Source organism: Erinaceus europaeus, chromosome 1 (assembly GCF_950295315.1).
Source record: "Erinaceus europaeus chromosome 1, mEriEur2.1, whole genome shotgun sequence".
Classification (NCBI taxonomy): domain Eukaryota; kingdom Metazoa; phylum Chordata; class Mammalia; order Eulipotyphla; family Erinaceidae; genus Erinaceus; species Erinaceus europaeus.
In genome coordinates this window covers 81,286,764-81,306,169 of record NC_080162.1, presented here as the reverse complement: position 1 = coordinate 81,306,169, position 19,406 = coordinate 81,286,764, and the positions used below count along the sequence as shown (strand labels likewise).

Genomic DNA, 19,406 nt, shown 5'->3' with positions numbered 1-19,406 from the left:
TGCTGCTTCTTCCTGCCTCCTCCACACCCACACACCTACCGTCAGACTCCCGGGCCACTTGGGAAGCTTTTGCCCCAGAGGATAGTGGGCACAGGACCAGGGTCACTTCCCTGCCCCAGTGAAAACTAAAAGTAAAACCGAATTCCTACAGGTCACCTTGCATAAGACTTTCTGTTTCATTTCTTTTTTTAGCTGGCTTTTTGTTGTTGTTGTTGTTCACTGGACCTTTGCCCTACTCCCAGCAGACATTCCCCTCCTCCCTCTTTTAATTCTAGATAGAGACAGAGAGGAAAAGAGAGAGGTAGAGAAAGGAGGAGAGACATCATTACACTAAGCCTCAGGTCACGGAACTTGCCTGGTATTGTTCATGGTGCACCTATGTAGTGATGGGGGCTTGAACCCAGGTCCTCTGCCCTCTATGGAGTGAGCTATCTCCCAGCCACGGAATTTTCTTAAACCTTTGCAACAGATACCAAAGGCACTTTGACAAATGAAGGAATGGAAACACCCATGATTCCATTTGGCTGGAGCACCCAGCGGGACTCCTGCAGCTAGGCAGAGGCCAGCCCACTTCTCCACCTCACCGCAATCCCCCTTCTTCAGTGAGGGCCCACTCTGCCTCTCCCTGCAGTATGCTTTGACCTCCAATGCAGTCCTCGCCTCCATGATGACGGTGTCCCAACACATTGGAGAACCCCTTAGCAATGAGCCTGTGCTAGAGAGGAAGACAGGCCCGAGCAGAGGAAGACTAGGCCCTGGAAGCACAGCCCTGAGCAGCACGGTCTTCTTGACCGTCCCTATTCTGGTGCTGCCCTGCTCTAAATCTCTCTCATTCCTTCACTCTTTCCCCTTTCTCTCTTCCTTCTCTCTCAGTCACACTTGCCTCTTCCTGCATTTGGCTGACTACTGTACACTGATGTATACAGGGCTCTGCAGATGTAACATAAGACAGGGCCAGTGAAACTGCTCACTTGGAGAGTGCATGTGTATGACCCAGGTTCGAGCATGGTCTCCACAGCATTGAAGGAAGCTTTGGTGCTGTGGTGTCTTTCTGACTCTCTTTCTGCATAGCATGGCATGGCACGGCACATAACACTTAACAGTCCTCCCTGCCCTCAGGGTTCTTGTTGCAGACTCCCTTATCTATGTACTTGAGGGTAGTGATGACTCACGTATTTCAATGAATGTAAATGATGGGGTGATCTCACTGGCTGGGAGGCCTGCCTGGCCCCAGGGACAGGGACCTGTGCCAATGCCCGGTGGCTGGTGGGAACGTGGAGTGCAAGGAGGCATATGACTGGAGCAGACTGCACGAGTGGTGGTCTAGGGCCAGACCCAACAAGGCCAAGGGCCACAGTAGAAAATCTGGCCTTAGCTGCCCCCACCCCCACCCCAGGTCATGGGGAGCCATTGAAGGCTTGGTAGAGGATTTGTTATCAGGTTTGTGCTTTAGAGTCTCCTTGTTTAGCAGGGCTCTGAGGGGGATGGTGTGACCATCCAGCCAGGAGAGGGCCCTTACCCAAGCTGGGGATGGGTGGCAAACACTCTCCTTTACTAGGTGCTGGCAATGGTGCTCCCTGAGGGACAGCTGGGCACATGGCACAGCTCTGCCTCCAGAGCCTCCGACCACCCCCATGACCCCCTTTTCATGCTGTGCCTTTCTGCCCACCTCAGTGCTCAGGTGTCTCGGCATCCCCACCCGAGTGGTGACCAACTACAACTCGGCCCACGACCAGAACAGCAACCTGCTGATTGAGTACTTCCGCAATGAGTTTGGGGAACTGCAGAGTGGCAAGAGTGAGATGATCTGGTGAGGTGGGGCCTGGGATCTGGGCAGGGACGTAGTGGAGTGGGTAGAGGAAATCTGGGAAGACTTCTCAGAAGAGGTCACATCTCTGCTGGGTTTATAAGTTGACCAGTATTTGACAGGAAGGCAACAGGGCTTGGAGAGGACTCTCCACCAGGTTAGAGACAGCGTGAAGGAAGAGCAAGAATAGAGAATGTCACACAATACCATGCAAAAGGATCCGAGGTCAAGTACCCCCTCCCCACCTGAAGGGGGACACATTATAAATGGTGAAGCAGGTCTGCAGGTATATCTCTGTCTCTATCTCTATCTCTCTCTCTCTTTTTTTTTTTTTGTTTTGCCTCCAGGGTTAGCTCTGGGGCTTGGTACCTGCATTATGAATCCACTGCTCCTGGAGGCCATTTTTTTTCCATTTTATTGCCATTGTTGTTACTATTGTTGCTATCATTGTTACTGTTGTTGTTGTTGGATAGGACAGAGAGAAATCGAGAGAGGAGGGGAAGACAGAGGAGGAAGAGAGACACCTGCAGGCTTGCTTCACCTCTTGTGAAGCGCCCTCCCCCCCCAAGGTGGGGAGCCAGAGGCTCGAATCAGGATCCTTACGCAGGTCCTTGTGCTTCGCACCATGTGTGCTTAACCTGGTGCACTACTGCCCAGCCCCCCGCTCCCTCTTTATCTTCCCTCCTTTCTCTATTTCTCTGTGTCCTATCAAATAAAGTAGAAAAAAAAAAAAAAGAAAGAAAGAGAGAGAGAGAGAGAGAGAGGGAGAGAGAGAGAGAAAAGAAACGAAAATGCCCTCTGGGAGAAGAAAGAAAGAAAGAGAGGAAGAGAGAAAAAGGAAGAAAGGAAAAGAAAATGCCCTCTGAAAGCAGTGGATTCATAGCGCCAGCACTGAGCCTTGGTGGCCATTTAAAAGAAAACAAAAAGAAAGAAAGTTTAGGCTCAGTGCATGAAGGGGCACCAGTGATGGTGTTACCTGGAGTCTGGAAATCCATGGAGCCAAAGGCAACAGCTTGTCACTAGAGGCTTCAACGTGGAACAGAGACTCCCTGGAGCAAGGGACCACAGGGACAGGGCTGGAGGAAGGGGGCTGGCAGTGTGGGTGTGGGCTGTGGGCCCAAGGAGGCCACAGTGAATATTTGTTTGTATCCCACCTGATGTTCTGCCTTATGTCTACAACAGGAACTTCCACTGCTGGGTGGAATCATGGATGAGCAGGCCAGATCTGCAGCCCGGGTACGAGGGGTGGCAGGCTCTTGACCCTACACCCCAGGAGAAGAGCGAAGGTGGGTTAGCGGGGGAGTCCTGGCACCCAGAGGACTCACTTGAGTCCCTCGGTTGGTGGCTGACAGCCGGGATTCTGACACAGAGCACATGGTGGTTGGGGGGAGGGGAGGGGCAGTGCACAGTGCTTCTTTCAAAATTTGAAAATGATTCATGCACATGGTGGGAATCAGAAAAAAGGGAGTGTGAAGGAAAAAAAAAATCAGGTGGCATCTTTGTTCTCTTCCCTCTGAAAGAAGTATCACTAATACTCACAAAGCTCATGGTAATGTGTGGTCTGTATGGATGTGCGTGAGAGACAGACAATACAAAGGCAAAATTTGGTGAAGCTAAGTGCACCCTTTCTCAAAATGAAAATTTGAAATGTAAAGCATAAAATACCTGGAGTTACAAAGAAAAAGAAACACATTAGATTAAAATACAGTAATAGGTGAGGGAGATAGCTTAATGGTTATGCAAAAAGACTCTCATGCCTGAGACTCCAAAGCCCCAGGTTCAATCCCCTGCACCACCCTAGACCAGTGCTGAGCAGTGCTCTGGTTAAAATAAATAAATAAATAAATAAAATTATCAACATTAAAATAGAGTATAATGATACGCGCTTTATATAATGAAGTCTGCTGATAGAGTTAATAAACTCTATAGTTTTATTGTGTAGAAATGTACCCCTCTTGTCCTGTAGTCTTGTCAATATTTCTATTTTACAAATAAAAACTTTTAAAAACCTCAGCAGTTCAGTGGTCAAGATGGGCATAAATCATATTTCCAGCTGTTTGTGATAACTATACAGGGAGATGTCAATATCAGTGTTTCTTAGAGATGACAAGTCATACATGCATCTAAGATTATGTATTTTCACAAGGAATGTCCTATCAAAATTTAGTGAAGCTAGAGACGTGATATTTTATCCCCTCCAAGTTCATGGAGCCCTGAATTCTTTTTTTTCTTTCAATTTTTATTTATAAAAAGGAAACACTGACAAAACCATAGGTTAAGAGGGGTACAACTCCACACAATTCCCACCACCAGAACTCCGTATTCCATCTTCTCCCCTGATAGCTTTCCTATTCTTTAACCCTCTGGGAGTATGGACTCAAGGTCATTGTGGGATGCAGAAGGTGGAAGTTCTGGCTTCTGTAATTGCTTCCTCTCTGAACATGGGCATTGACAGGTTGATCCATACTCCCAGCCTGTCTCTCTCTTTCCTTCGTGAGGTAGGGCTCTGGGGAAACAGGGAGTTCTGAATTCTATTTGCAGATGCCTTCAGCATCCATGGGCCCCAGTTTAGAAACCTCACAGGTGGGGGCTAAGAGATAGCTCACCCAGTAGAGTGCATGCTTCATCATACTTGAGTACCCAGGTTGAACCCCCCCCCCACCCCAGTCAACCACACAAAGCGAAAGCTTTTTGAGTAGGGGAGCAGTGTGTGATGTCTCTTGTGTCTTTATTTCTCCTGCAGCATCATTCACCTTCTAGCTTAAAAAAAAAAAAAGTCCACATGGATCAGTGGAATCATACAGCCCCTATAAAAATTCTGATGGAGGAGAACAAAACAAAACAAAAACCTCAGTGGTGTGTGGGCTTTTGTTCTGGCTCTATAGCTTTTTCCTGTATCATTAGCAACTCTCTATCAGATATTTTCCTGTGACTTGAATCTTAATTAAATGTTACTGGGCTCCATCAGATACATGTACAGTAAGTACTACAGCTACTCAGTTAAAATTTGTGACCAGCTTGAGGCAGTTATAAACCCCACTGAGATAAACACCCCTGAGCATTCCTGGTCCCTCCATTAACATATATAACCCCTAGGATGCAGCCAACTCTGAGTGTATCGCTCAATACAGGCAGTAAGCACAGCAGAGACTTGTCCTTTGCTTCTTCCAGATGCCTTGGGATACACTTCTCTTTTTGCATTGTAGCACTTACCTGCCCTATGGGAATCCTTATTGGGCTGGAACCAATATCATCCCCATATAAAATCAGCCAAGATCACTTAGCTAAGGATTTGAACCCCAAAAGCTGGATTTCAGAGTCTCTGAACTCCTTCCTTCTTTTCTCTCTTTCCACCAAATTTATCACTGGGGCTCAATGCCTGCATGACTCTTCTGTTCCCAGTGGTCATTTTTTCCCCTTTCTTTTTGGTGTGTGTGTGTGTGTGTGTGTGTGTGTGAGAGAGAGAGAGAGAGAGAGAGAGAGAGAGAGAGAGAGAGAGAGAGAGAGAGAGGGAGAGAGAGAGGGAGAAAGGGAGATAGAGAGGGAGAAAGAGGGGCCATGAGGTGGCACACCTGGTTAAGTGCACACATTACAGTGCATGAGGATCCAGGTTCAAGCCCCTGGTCCCCACCTACAGGGGGAAAGCTTCACAAGTGGTGAAGTAGGGCTGCATATATCTCTCCGTCTCTCTTCTTCTCTATCTTCCCCTCCCCTCTCAATTTCTCTGTCTCTATTCAATAATAAATAAAAATATTTAAAAGAGAGAGAGAGAGGAAGAGGAGACATTAACAACACTGCTTTTGTGCTTGTAAAGTGGGAGCTGGGGGCTTGAACACGGGTCCTCATGCACGTTAACCCATGTGATCTACCTGATGAGCCAACACTCCTCCCCACACCCTCTGTTGCCTTCCTAGAAATGGATTCAAAGAGTTAGAGGACTTCCAGATTTTTTTCTCCACCTGGTTAAATTGTGGGAGTTTAGGGAAGGGTGCCCCACCCCCACCCCCACCCCACCACCCAGACCCATCTCTCCTTCCTCCTGCCCCCAACCAGGAACTTACTGCTGTGGCCCAGTTCCCGTTTGTGCCATCAAAGAGGGTGACCTGACCCCCAAGTATGACGCCCCCTTTGTCTTCGCTGAGGTCAACGCTGATGTGGTGGACTGGATCCGGCAGGACGACGGGTCGCTTCATAAATCCATCAACCGCTACCTAGTTGTGGGGCTGAACATCAGCACGAAGGCTGTGGGCTCTGACAACAGGGAGGACATCACCCACAACTACAAGTACCCGGAGGGTGAGTACCCTGCTTGAGAGAGAGGCACAGAGTGGGAGAATATGTGTGCATGAGCTATTTGGCAGCCTGCATGCAACCAAGACCTGTAATTTACACATATTTACATCCTAACGACTTCCTTAGAACAGGGGAGGTGGCTCCGGCCTAGAGCACAGGCCATGCTCTAGCATAGTAGTCTGCTCACTCGCTCTCTCTCCCCTTCTCCTAAAATAAATCCTGCCCTTTTTTTATTGCAGCATATTTTCACCAGTGAGGTTGGTGGGAAGTCCTGGAGGACCCTGGAAGAAAGGTTCCTGGAATACCATAGTGTTTATTTTTGCAGGGCTTCCCACACTACTGTGGAAGGGAGCTTGAAGGCGTATGGGGATGGGTTAAATTAAAGAGAAATGAACCAAGAAAAACTTAATAAGAGAATCTCAGCCAATCCCAAAGATGGGTTTTCTTTATCCTTTTGCTACTAGTGTTAAATTAGTATGGGGAAGGACCCCATTTATATATTATTTAATTTTTTAATTTATTTTTTATTGAAGGGGTTAATGCTTTACAGTGCAATCACTGACCTATGCATACAATTTCATTATGTAATAGGCCCCCAGAGTTTTCTTCCTACCCTCCCTCTCCTTCCCTCCCCAGAGCCCTTTGCTTTGGTTCAATACACTATGTACAGTCCATGTTTCACTTTGTGCTCTCCCTCATTAACTTATTTTTTACCAGAGCACTGCTCATCTATGGCTGACGGTGGGCTGGGAATTGAACCTAAGACCTTTGATGCCTCAGGTGTGAAAGTCTTTTTGCATAACCACTATGCTATCTCCCCAGCCTCATTTACTTTTTTAGATTGAATTTAACACATCCAACAGTCAATTCAATATAATATAATATAATAGATTTTATTTTATTTATTTTTATCAGAGCACTGTTCGGCTCTGTATTATGGTAGCACTAAGGATTGAACCTGGAGAGCTCAGAGCCTCAGGTATTTTGCCCCCACCTGCAGAGGGGAAAGCTTCACGAGTGGTGAAACAGGTCTGTAGGTATCTCTCTGTCTCTCTCCCTCCCTATCTTCCACTCCCTTCTCAATTTCTGTCTCTCTTCAATAACAAATAAAAATATAATTAAAAAATCTTTTTGCATAGCTATTATGCTACCTCCCCTGCCCAGTAGATATTTTCTCATCATCTTCTGTATCCCAGCTCACCCAAATAATATTGTATCCATGCTCTAGTTGGAATGGGTGCAAAGGAGGAAAAAATGTTGACCTTAGGAAAGCGTAGACCTGACCATTTGATAAAAGAATTAGCTATATGGGGCTCAAAGGTGGCGCATCTGGTTAAGTGCACGTGTTAAGATGCACAGGGACCCAGGTTCAAAGCCCTCAGTCCCTACCTGAAGGGAGGAAGCCTCACAAGTGAAGTAGTGTTACAACTCTCCTTCCCCTCTCTACTTCTCCCTCCCCTCTGAGTTTCTCTCTATCTTGTCACCAAAAAAAAAAAAGGTGTTAGGAGCAGCGGATCTGTTATCCATGTGCTGAGTCCCAATGATAACCCTGGTGGAAAATAAAATAAAATAAAATAAAAATATATATGTATGTACCTAGTAATGCTAGGGGAAAAGTAAAGATAGCACAGAGGAATAGTAAAAGGAAACTCACCAAGTAGAGACTTCAGAGAGAAACAGTCCCCTTGCAAACACCTGGAGGTAAGCCTTTGTTTCGTTTTTTTTTTGTTTGTTTGTTTTTTTTTTTTTTACAGTCCCCTTTGTATGGGTGCTGTGTATCAAGCACTATTGTAGGCATTGGGGGGGGGGGGAGGTGGCATCAAGATAGCTAAAACAGTCTTAGTTCTTAAAAGAGGTTGAGAGGGTAAAGCACATGAACAGAAAATACCTTGATGAGTTTAAAAACCAGAAAAGCCATAGTAGGCAATAAATTGGCAGCTGTGAAACTCCAGAAGACAGTGTAACTCATTCATCCTGGGGAAAGAGAAGTCAGAGGTTCCCAGGAGGAGGAGTCATTTGAAGAATCTTGAGGAATGTGTAGGAGTTCACCCATGGGAAGCAAGTAAAATATCCGTTCCTTCTGGCTGAGAAATGTAGAGCAGGAAGATCCTACAAGACTGTTCAGAGTCACCAAGCCTGCCTCATCCCAGCCTCCCCCTCAAATTTTTAAATTTTTTATTTTATTTTATTTGTAAAAAGGAAACACTGACAAAACCATAGGATAAGAGGGGTGCAACTCCACACAATTCCTACCACCAGACTTCCATATCCCATCCCCTCCCCTGATAGCTTTCCTATTCTTTATCCCTCTGGGAGTATGGACCCAAGGTCATTGTGGGTTGGAGAAGGTGGAAGGTCTGGCTTCTGTAATTGCTTCCTCACTGAACATGGACGTTGACAGGTGTATCCATACTCCCAGCCTATCTCTCTCTTTCCCTAGTGGGGCGGGGTTCTGGGGAAGTGGAGCTCCAGGACACATTGGTGGGGTTGTTTGTCCAGGGAAGTCTGGTCGGCATCATGCTAGCATCTGGAACCTGATGGCTGAAAAGAGAGTTAACATATAAAACCAAACAAGTTGTTGACTAATCATGAACCTAAAGGCTGGAGTAGTGCAGATGAAGAGTTGGGGGGGGGGTCTCCATTTTGTAGATAGCTAATAGGCATATTTTAGTTATATTCCAAAGGGCCTGTGGCTATACTAGTTGTTTTGTATTTTTTTTTAGCCTGAAATCTGATATGCAGGTGGATCCAAGTTATTGTCTGGGGAGATGATGTCATGGCTGGAAAAAGGACCAGAAAGCTGGATCAGAGAAAAGAGTAGCTCCCAAATATGGGAGAGGTGTATAAGTATTGTTGACTATAAACCCCATCGATTTGATGTGATCTGGGGCCCATATTCAGCTTAGAAGCCTATGTGACCTCTGCATCCCTGTAGATCTGAGCTCACATTCTGTGGTCATGAGTAGGAACATTCCAGGCTGCCCCAGTATTGACCCATCTTCCTCAGGTATAGCATAGAGTATGTTGTCCAGCCTCCCTTCGGAAGATGAAACATTCTCTACCATTGTTGATCCAAATTGAGGACAAGATCCTATGGGGGCCCACAAATGGGTCTATATTGTTGTTCCTGATAGAGATGACCAGTAACAATGGAGAGAAGGATTTATTCGAGGTCTAGGCCCATCATGTCTGTTTGGGAATCTCAGGACACCCCAAATAGGGCCCAATTTTTTAAATTTTTATTTTTTATTTGTGATTAAGTGGTTTACAAAACTGTAAGATTACAGTATATAGTTCCATACCACACCTACCACCAAAATTTGCATTCCAACCCTCCTATTTCCCACAGATAACCTCTACAGATCTCACAGAGTCTTAGAAACAGTTTACTTGATTCTGGTTATTTGTTTTGTTTTGTTTTGTAGAATCTGTATACAAGCGAAACCATCTCTTATTTCACTATGCACAACAATCTTCAATTCCATTCATTTTGTCCCAAAGGACACAAAAATAGTCTTTTTTGATTGCAGAGTAGTAATTCATGGAGTATATATCCCATAATTTCTTTCTCCAGTCATCAAATGGGCGCTTAGGCTGCTCCCACTCTTTGGCTATTGTGAATAACGCAGTTATGAACATGGGAGGTGCACTTGTTCTCTTGTATTAGTGTTTGAGTGTCCTTTGCATAAATCCAGCTTCCTTCTTGTTGGTCTCTGCTCCAGGGTCCGAAGAGGAGAGGGCAGCCTTCGAGAGGGCCAACCACCTGAACAAGCTCACGGAGAAAGAGAAGACGGAGCTGGCCATGAGGATCCGTGTGTCTGAGAGCATGAGCATGGGCAGTGACTTTGAGGTTTTTGCCCACATCACCAACGACACAGCCGAGGCCCGCAGCTGCCGCCTGCTGCTCTGCGCCCGCACGGTCAGCTACAACGGGGTGTTGGGCCCTGAGTGTGGCACCAAGCAGCTCCTTGACCTGCCCCTGGAGCCCTACTCAAGTAAGGCCTTGTGTTCCCGGGGCAGTTGCTGACCACTCACTGGCCCTGTGGGTCACTCACAGACGCCTTTTTAATTCTCGATCTAGAGCAGCCCCCTTCCCAAGCACCCTGCAAACAGCATCCCATTTCATTCTTATATTAAGAGTGGGGTGTGGATCCTTTTGAAGCACCCATCCCCCACCTTTCTAGGTAAGAAGAATGAGCACAGAGAGCTTAAGTAATTACCCCACGGCCACACAGGTCTGAGCTTGAACTGGAACTATTAGCAATGGTGCTCTTTCAGGCCTCTTTCTCCTTCTGTTGTCTTGTCCACCATCCCAGACCCTCTGTTGCACTCTCCCAGCAGCTCCCTTCCTCTGGCTCCACCTCCTCTCCAATCTCTTTCCACAGCCTCTGGAGGACCCTTCCCTGTTCCTCTAAACACCCATGGCTTCAGAGAGGAGAGGCTATTGGCCGCAGCACTCTCTGTGACCGTGGCCATGTCCTCTCTCTGTGCTGTTTGGTGTGGTGGTCGGTCACCTATCCCATGAGGCTCTGGAGCACCTGGGGTGTTCCAAGCACAGTGGTGGAGCTAATATCCTGACTTCATTTAGACTTAACCAATGCGACCGGGAATTGTCCTGTTGGATAGTGTCACTCTCACAGCAACAGGCCAGGGAAAGGGGCTTTTTCTCTTCATGGGGAGAGAGTCTTGGTGGTCTCACACACTCACTGAGGGTGGTCTCACACCCTCAGGTCTTCACTCTGGGTACCTGATGTGTTGGGGTGAGTGGGTTTAAGATGGCTCCCAGCACTTAGCCTTAGACACGCAGTCTCTTGCATCCCAGTTTCTGGGTCAGACACCAGCACTGTTGTTTTCTTGATCTCTTTCTCTGCCGGGTCTTATAACCATGCCTAACTACCTCCCTAAAAATAAGCCTGTGGTCCTGAGAGGACTAGTTGCTCTGAGGCCACTTTAGTGAGACAGCACAGAGTCTGATCGTCTGCCTCCCTGAATCCCAACTCCATTTTCTGCATTTGGAGCCTTCAGGCTAGGGGTGAGGGGTGGGGTAGGGTGTCTGGGAGCCATAAAGGCAGACCCTGACTCTCCCATCATGGAGACTAGTGACAGCTCCTGGGCATGAAGCCGTGTACCTTAGTACCCCACTCTCCAAATCAAATACAATCCTGGAGTCAGGACTGGCCAGCAAGAAGGGGCTGTGCACAAAGCAGGCACTTTTTACCTAGAGCCAATATGCCAGCACACTGAGATGGTAGAGACGTGGGGTGGTGTCTCTGCATGCTTATCCTCTGCTCCCATTGCCAGGCCAGTCTTATGGCTGCTCCATTAGGGCTTGTCCTCCTCCCCACTGGGTGAGCTGTGATGTTTCTCAGTTTCTTTCTGTTTTTTTTTTTTAATATTATTTATTTTCTCTTTTGTTGCCCTTTTTTTTATTGTTGCTATAGTTATTGTTGTTGTTGTTGTTGTTGATGTCATTGTTGTTGGATAGGACAGAGAGAAATGGAGAGAGGAGGGGAAGACAGAGGGGGAGAGAAAGATAGACACCTGCAGACCTGCTTCACCGCCCGTGAAGCGACTCCCCTGCAGGTGGGAGCTTGAACCGGGATCATTACTCTGGTCCATGTGCGCTTAACCCACTGCGCTACCACCCAACTCCTCTCTCTCTCTCTTTTGTCACCCAAGTTTTACTTTATTTATTATTTTTATTATTTTATTTATAAAATGGAAACACTGACAGTACCATAGGGTATGAGGGGTACAATTCCACCTATTCTTTATCCCTCTGGGAGTATGGACCCAGGATCATTGTGGGATGCAGAAGGTGGAAGGTCTGGCTTCTGTAATTGCTTCCCTGTTGAACATGGGCGTTGGCAGGTTGATCCACACTCCAAGCCTGTCTCTCTCTCTTTCCCTGCTGGGGCAGGAATATGGGGAGACGGGGCTCCAAGACACAGAACCCCACCATGTGTCTTGGAGCCCCGCCTCCCCACATCCTCGGTTTCTGAGGGCACTTGTCTTGTGTGGTAAGCCCTGGGTTTGGTGGTACAGATAGCGCCACCTGCTGGTTCCTGCCCCATCCATCCCCCCCCCCCCCACCGCCATTCCCCAGGCTCCAGCCTAAGGTGTTTACAGCATAGAGGATCTCTCCTGCTTCAGAGACCCAGGAGAGACAGCCTGCAGGGGATGGGAAAGAAGGTCAGAAGCCAGTGTGTTACAGTCTGGGCAGTGGAGTTGATTCAGGATACTTTAATGGGGCCCCCAAGGCAACAGATTCTTCACACAAAGACCTCACACTTTGCATGCTTATTATTCTTTGGTGATAAGATCTAGAATTCCATGTGTTCCACATGAGCAGGAAATCAGGCTTGGGACAGTGAGCAGAATCCAGTTGCCTCCACCCTTCCGCCTTGACCTGCTGTCCTCTCTGCCCTACCCACTCTCCCTCCACCCTCACCCCCTCCATGTGGGTCCCTGGAGATGCTGCCAAATGGCATCAGGGGTCATGCTCAGGGCAGAGTACATAATTGAAGAAATAGTCTCTCCTTCCCTCAACCAGCACCTGGGCCCAATGCCAAGGCATGGTGTCTGGCCGAGGGACAGAGGTTTTCAGTGGTCCAGCCCCACCCTGTCCTCAGCCTCCCAGAAAAGTCAACAGAAGTACATCCTCCAAGCCTCTAAGAGGACAGTTCTCTTCTTTCCCATGGAGCAGGGCATAGTTTCCACTCTGTTCCACCAGGCTAATCCTGGAACTTTCACTGCTCATTCTCCTTTTGGCAAAAGGCTTAGGTTTCTCCCCCAGCACTAAGTCATCTGCCCAGAAGCTGGGACAGGCCCAGTCTGGGCAGAGAAGGCCAGAGGGCTGGCTCACTGGAGCAGTGTTTTCAGAGAGGGGTGCAGACAGACCCCAGTGTGCATGGCTGGGCCTGGACCCCTGGCCTTGATGTAAGGCTTTGTTTGCTGGTCCCTCACTGTCCTGTCAGTGACCTTGAGGAAACATCCCAGCAGATCCTTACTGTTCTCAGAAGCCCTAAAGCTCATGAATCTTCCAGGGTTGTTTTTTTTGTTTTGTTTTTGTTTTTTGGATAGCACAGAAAGAAATGGAGAGAGGAGGGGGATACAGAGAGGGGGAGAGAAAGATAGACACCTGCAGACCTGCTTCACCACTTGTGAAGCGACTCCCCTGCAGGTGGGGAGCCAGGGACTCGAACCGGGATCCTTATGCCAGTCCTCGCACTTTGCGCCATGTGTGCTTAACCCACTGCGCTACCACCCGACTCCCTGTTTGTTCGTTTTTATTTTAAATACAGAGCTCCAACAACAATGAAAAAAAAAAAAAACGATGACATCAACAACAATAAAAAATAAATAAATAAATACAGAGCTCACAACAGATAAGAATATTTAGCTGGAATTGAATGTTTGGTTGTGTTTGTTTCATTTATTTATTTAAATAATACTTTATGCTTATGTTGTTGATGAAGTTTATTTCAAAAAAAAAGATTACAGTGGGGCAAGGTGGTGGTGTGCCTGGTAGAGAGCACAGATTGCCATTCTTGAGGGCCCAGGTTCAAGCCCCCTATCCCCACCTGCAGGGGCGTGGGGAAGCTTCACTTGTGGTGGAGTAGGTTACAGTTTTCTCTCTTTCTCTCTGTCTCTCTCTCTACCCCTCTCTAGGTCTTTCTGTCACCCTGTAACAAAAGAAACATAAAGAGGGGGCCAGGTGATAGCACACCAGGTTGAGCACACATTACAATGTGCAAGGACCCAGGTTTGAGCCCCCACTCCCCACCTGCAGGGGGAAAACTCTGTGAGTGGTGAAGCAGTGTGGCAGGTGTCTGTCTCCCCCGTCTCTAAGATCCCTATCCTCTTGATTTCAGGGTGTCTCTATCCAATAAATAAAAAATAATAATTTTTAGTTAAAAAATTAAACATGAAGAGAGAGAGAAAAATGACTTCCAGGAGTGGTAGAGTCATGTAGACACCAAGCCATTAATGAAAATAGTCACAGATGGGGTGGAGCAGGAGTGAGGGGCCAGAGAAATAGCTTAAGTGGGGAAGGCAACTCCTCTGAAGTCCCAGCATCACATGGAAGTACTATGGCTCTGGGGGAATTTTTTGCATTGTGGTGTCTCTCCCTCTCTCTTTCTCTGCCTGTTTCTGTCTATCTATCTGAAAAAGTAGGCCTGGAGTAGTGCGTTCACAGCCCCAGAAACACATACACACACAGACACACAGACACACACACACACACACACACACACACACGTCAAGTGAATAGTCAGAGTCTGGGACCTACTGGTCTGTGGTGGAGATCTTTGCAGGGACAGGAAAAGAGACTCAAGGGACAGAAGGGATTTCCCCAGCTTCTCTAGGACTGAGTGGGAAAAAGCAGGGTGGGATGCATAACTTACCCAGCACCACCAGTCAGCACAGGTCAGAGGCAGGACTAGAACCTGTGCCTGTGAAGCCCCACCACTGTGTCCATAGGCTGTGCTGCCTGCCCTCCCTGTTTCTGGGAATACAGGAGCCAGGGCAGGTGGAGGACAGGCCTGGGATGTTTTGCAGGTGTCTAAGCCCAGCCTTGTGAGTTCTGTCCCTTCCTGTCTGCTCCTCAGGGTCTCAGGGGTTTGGGGTGTCATGACTCAGCCTCCTTGTCCCCTGCAGAGCAGAGCATCCCCCTTCATATCCTCTATGAGAAGTACGGAGACTGTTTGACAGAGTCGAACCTCATCAAGGTGCGGGGCCTCCTGCTCGAGCCAGCCACCAACAACTACCTGCTGGCAGAGAGGGACATCTATCTGGAGAACCCAGAAATCAAGATCCGGGTAAGGGGTGACAGCAGGCCAGGGCATGGGACAGGGATGCTCAGCTGCTTCCTTGCAGGCCAGAGCATGGTGCAGCTGAAAAAACTGGGGACCAGTAGCTTCCAGAAATGAATCCCAGAATCCCACAGTGCCAGGGTATAGAATTTCAGGAGCTCAGAGTAATGAGCTCTTAAAAACTAGCCTCCAAAAGCTGGCTCTGCACACCCTGACCTTCCTGGAGAGCCACAGAGGGGCAGAAGCGCTAAGGACATAGACCAACTGCTCAGGTTACAAGGCCCCACAAGATCTGAGGAGGACATTGGATGCTTAAAATCCCCTCTTAGCTCTAGAGTCTGAGTGGAAAGGGCTTAAACTGGGAGTTAGTCATCTATGTCCTCTCCTCACGGTGTGGCCCTGAGGATGTTACCACTCTCTCTGAGCCCTGTTTTCTTCATGGGAAGGAAAGCTCATGGGGACTAACTGATGAGGGTATGTGAGCTCCAAGGAGAGAGGGAAAGACTCTCTGCTGTTTACCACGTGTTTGTAACAGCTGCCTTTGGGGTTCTGGGGTAGTGGCTTCACCAAACGTATTGCTGTGATGGTGTTGATGGGGATAAAAAGTGCCAGTTGGTGTTGAACCCTTGCACTGTACTGTGTGTTTTCTCTGTGCTTCCTGTGGAGTGTAGGAATTCTTGCAAACTCCCACATGTCACATGAGTTAACAAACTGAGGCCACTGTGTGAAAGAGACCCGGGCTGGTGTTATTATCTGTGTTCTTGAGAAGTGGAGACTGAGATACAGAGGCAGGGAGTCATGGTGGCAGAGCCGGGAATGGATCTCCTCAGCGGCCCTGGGACCACAGTGCAGCAGATGCAGAGCTGGCCCAACCAAGACACTCCCTGCCCTTAGGGAACCCCTTCCTCAGTGCTGTCCCTGATGCCTGCCCCCTGCCCTCTTCCAGATCCTGGGAGAACCCAAGCAGAACCGCAAGCTGGTGGCTGAGGTGTCTCTGCAGAACCCACTGGCCACGGCGCTGTCCGGCTGCATCTTCACTGTGGAGGGGGCTGGCCTGATGGACGAGCAGAAGGCTGTGGCCATGTAAGTGCAGGTCATGCCATCCAGGCCTGGGAACCTGGGGGACAGTGCTAATGGGGGTTGCCTGAAGCCTCCAACCCCAGCTCACAGCCCCTCCTCTCACTCCCCTCACCCCTGTTTCTCCATATTCACAACCCCCAGAGTCCCCTCAAGAAACACAGGTGTCTACTTCTTGATGTCTACACTCACATGGACATGTATCCTCACATATTTGTCTACAGAGAGGGAGAGGGAGAGGGAGAGGGAGAGAAAGAGATACACCGTTTTTTCCCACCAGCATTATCAATGTGGTTCAGTGATAGCACTACAAATCCACCGCTCCTGGTGGCCGTTTATTTATTTTTTTTCCTTTCTATTTTGTTTTCAGTAGGACAGAGAGAAATTGACTGGGGAGAGAGTAGAGAGAAGAGAGAAAGATAAGTACCTGTAGAACTGCTTCACAGATCATAAAGTGTCTCCTCTGCAGGTGTGGAGCTGGGACTCAAACCCTGGGTCCTTGTGCATGGTGATATATGCACTTAACAGGGTGTGCTGGCTCCTACATGTACCTCTGTTTTGTTGTTGCAGTGCACTTTATTTTTATTATATAGACAAAGAGAAATCTATAGGGAGTGGGAGTAGATAGCATAATGGTTATGCAAAAACTCCCATGCCTGAGGCTCCAAAGCCCTAGGTTCAATCCCTTGCACCTCCATAAGCCAGAGCTGAGCAGTGCTCTGATGAAAGAAAGAAAAGAGAGAGAAAGAGACAGAGAGAGAGAGAGAGAGAGAGAAATCTAGTGGGAAAGGAGAAATAGAGAGACATCTGCAACACTACTTCACCACTAGTGCAGCGAGAACCAAGGCCCTCACACATAGTAATGTGTGTGTTGAACAAGGGTTCACCACTGGCTGGCCCTACCATGCACTTTCTCCGAAGTCAAGAACACAGAGCACATAATTGAAGTGCAGTATCACAGGTGTGACCACCTGATTATTATACCAGGTGGCTTCAGTGCTCAGAGAACAGTAAGGATCACTTATTGTCACTGGCATTCAGCTGACCTGGCCCAGGGACCCTGTTCTATGTCCTCAGCAGTCACCTGTCATCCTGGCTTCTTCCAGCATGTGGGTGTGTGTGTGTTGGGGGGAAGCTAGGCCCCCTCTCCTCACCCTCTCTTATTCACTCTATCCACAGCCCAGACCCCGTGGAGGCAGGCGAGGAGGTGAAGGTCAAGGTGAACCTGCTCCCCAGCCAGGTGGGCCGCCACAAGTTGGTGGTCAACTTTGAGAGCGACAAGCTGAAGTCTGTAAAGGGCTTCCGGAACGTGATCGTCGGCCCTCCTTAAGGGTCCCTCTGTGCCCCGCCCCGCCCTGGCCAGCAACCTCAATCTTTCTCCCAAACTCACCAGCGAAATCTGCCCCTTCTTGGGCCCCAAATCCCCAGGGCAAGGGTGGGCTGCCTATGAGGGCTTTTTGGAATAGAATGTTAATCCTGCCCATCTTGTCCCCCTGAACCTGATGCCTCATCCTGCTTCCCTGTAAGGACTGTTCTGTGCCTCCAGAGTAAGAACTCTCACCTCCCTTTCCAGCCCACATGCCACCGAATCAGAAATTGGTGCAACTGTGCACGTTGGTCGAATCAAGGAATTCTACTCCTAGGGTGTGTCCTCCGCCCCGTCCCTGGGTCCAGCAGTGGGGTTGTGGGGATTTGCAAGGCTAAGAGAGGACAAGGTGTGGAGACCAGTTAGGACCTTCTGACTCTATTGATGAGAGAATGTCAGAGGGGTCATCTGGGACCTGATCAGCAAAGACCCAGTTGTCAGTAGCTGAGGAGAGAGGGGACTGGAGCTCTGCACTGGAGATCCCTGCCTATCACAGCCAGCCCTGCTCCCAGGGTGTTTCTGAGCTTCCCACTGTGCCCAAAACCATCCTGCCCACCACAATGAGGTTCCCCAAAGCCTCAGCTGCCCGAGATGGCCACTCACCAGTAAGCTAGGCACCTCAGCCACCCATCCTGGCAGAGCACTTGGCCCTGAGCAAGCCCATGAATTTATCACCTCTGATGTCTCTCTCTCTCTCTCTCTCTCTTTATCTCTCTGACTGGACTCCCCTCAGGCTGACAGAGGGAATGGGAGGGAATTATCTGTCCTGGGTGAGGTCACAGCATCCAGAGTGCCCAGGACCCCAGAGAGGGCTCAGGGGACAGCCATGCTGGTGCACTTAAGACTTTCTGCTTTGCACAGAAAAAAATCATAAAATGAGCCACATGTCTATGTTCTCTATAAGCACAACATCATTTCTCTATGGTTCTATAAAGGCTTTTTGATTGCAGGCAGTAGGTATGCTTTTGAGCCACAAGGAGCAAGCACAGAAATAAAAGAGTTTATTTTTCACATGCAGACAAAGTTTGGTCTAGTTCTCTTTACTTTTTTTTTTTTTTTTTTTTTTTTTTTAGGGCTGGAGTTGGGGGGTGTTGGTGTTGAGCTCACTCACATTGGGACCAACTACATTCTGGTCCAAGTCCAGATTCTTCTCTAGGTCCTTTCTTAAACAAACCATGTTTAGGTCACATCAAACTTTCTGGATGCCTCCAGACACTCCATACACTTACTAATTAATACTTTAGCTTTTGTGGGTATAGTTCTGTGAGCTAGGGTGCCCTTTCTCTTCCTTATATGCCTTTCAAGCTACTACTCAGCCTATGTTATTTACCATAAAAGTCATCTCCTCTGTGGAGCCTTCAGATTCCTGCTCAGGCCTTCAGGGCCTTGGGACATGGACCAACTCAGACACTTGTCACGAAGCATTTTGGTTCTATACCAATATATCTGTCCCTTTCCCTAGTATATCTGAAATCCTCAAAGGGCTAAATGTTTCTTAAATAGCCACTAATGAGTGCTGAATTGGGCCAGGTGGTGGCACACTGGGTTGCTCACACACATTACAGTGTGAAGGGACCCAGGTTCAAGCCATCGGTCCCCACTTGCAGGAAGGAAGCTTCATGAGCAGTGAAGTAGTACTGCAAGTCTCTCTCTCTCTCTCTCTCTCTCCCCCCTCCCTTCCCTCTCAAATAATTTCTGTCTGTATCTAAAGTAAATAGATAAATAAATTTAAAAGTAAACACTGAATTGGTAAATTTATACATTTCATCTTTTTTAAATTTTTTTAAATTTATTTGCTTATTGGATAGAGACAGCCAGAAACTGAGATGATGGGGGGGGAGAGAAAGAGAGAGAGAGAGAGAGAGAGACACCTGTAGCACTGCTTTACCACTCATGAAGCTTTTCCCATGCAGGTGGGGGCTGGGGACTCGAACTGAGGTCCTTGTACACTATAACATGCGCACTCAACCAGGTGAGCCACCACCCAGCCCCTATACATTTCATCTTAACTCCCATAAAGAACCATGACACTGGAGGATGGTCCATG

General features: G+C 48.1%; 1 protein-coding gene across 1 annotated transcript in view; it reads left to right on the top strand.

The window, feature by feature from the left end:
- Positions 1-18,382, top strand: part of TGM2 (transglutaminase 2) — a 48,719-nt gene extending 30,337 nt beyond the window's left edge. The window contains exons 7-13 of the mRNA XM_016187505.2: positions 1,675-1,810; positions 2,990-3,093; positions 5,861-6,103; positions 9,823-10,095; positions 14,762-14,922; positions 15,863-15,999; positions 17,173-18,382. Of these exons, the coding sequence (XP_016042991.1) occupies positions 1,675-1,810; positions 2,990-3,093; positions 5,861-6,103; positions 9,823-10,095; positions 14,762-14,922; positions 15,863-15,999; positions 17,173-17,323 (1,205 nt within the window). The 3' untranslated portion in view covers positions 17,324-18,382. The remainder of the gene's footprint in view (positions 1-1,674; positions 1,811-2,989; positions 3,094-5,860; positions 6,104-9,822; positions 10,096-14,761; positions 14,923-15,862; positions 16,000-17,172) is intronic.
- Positions 18,383-19,406: the final 1,024 nt, after the last annotated feature.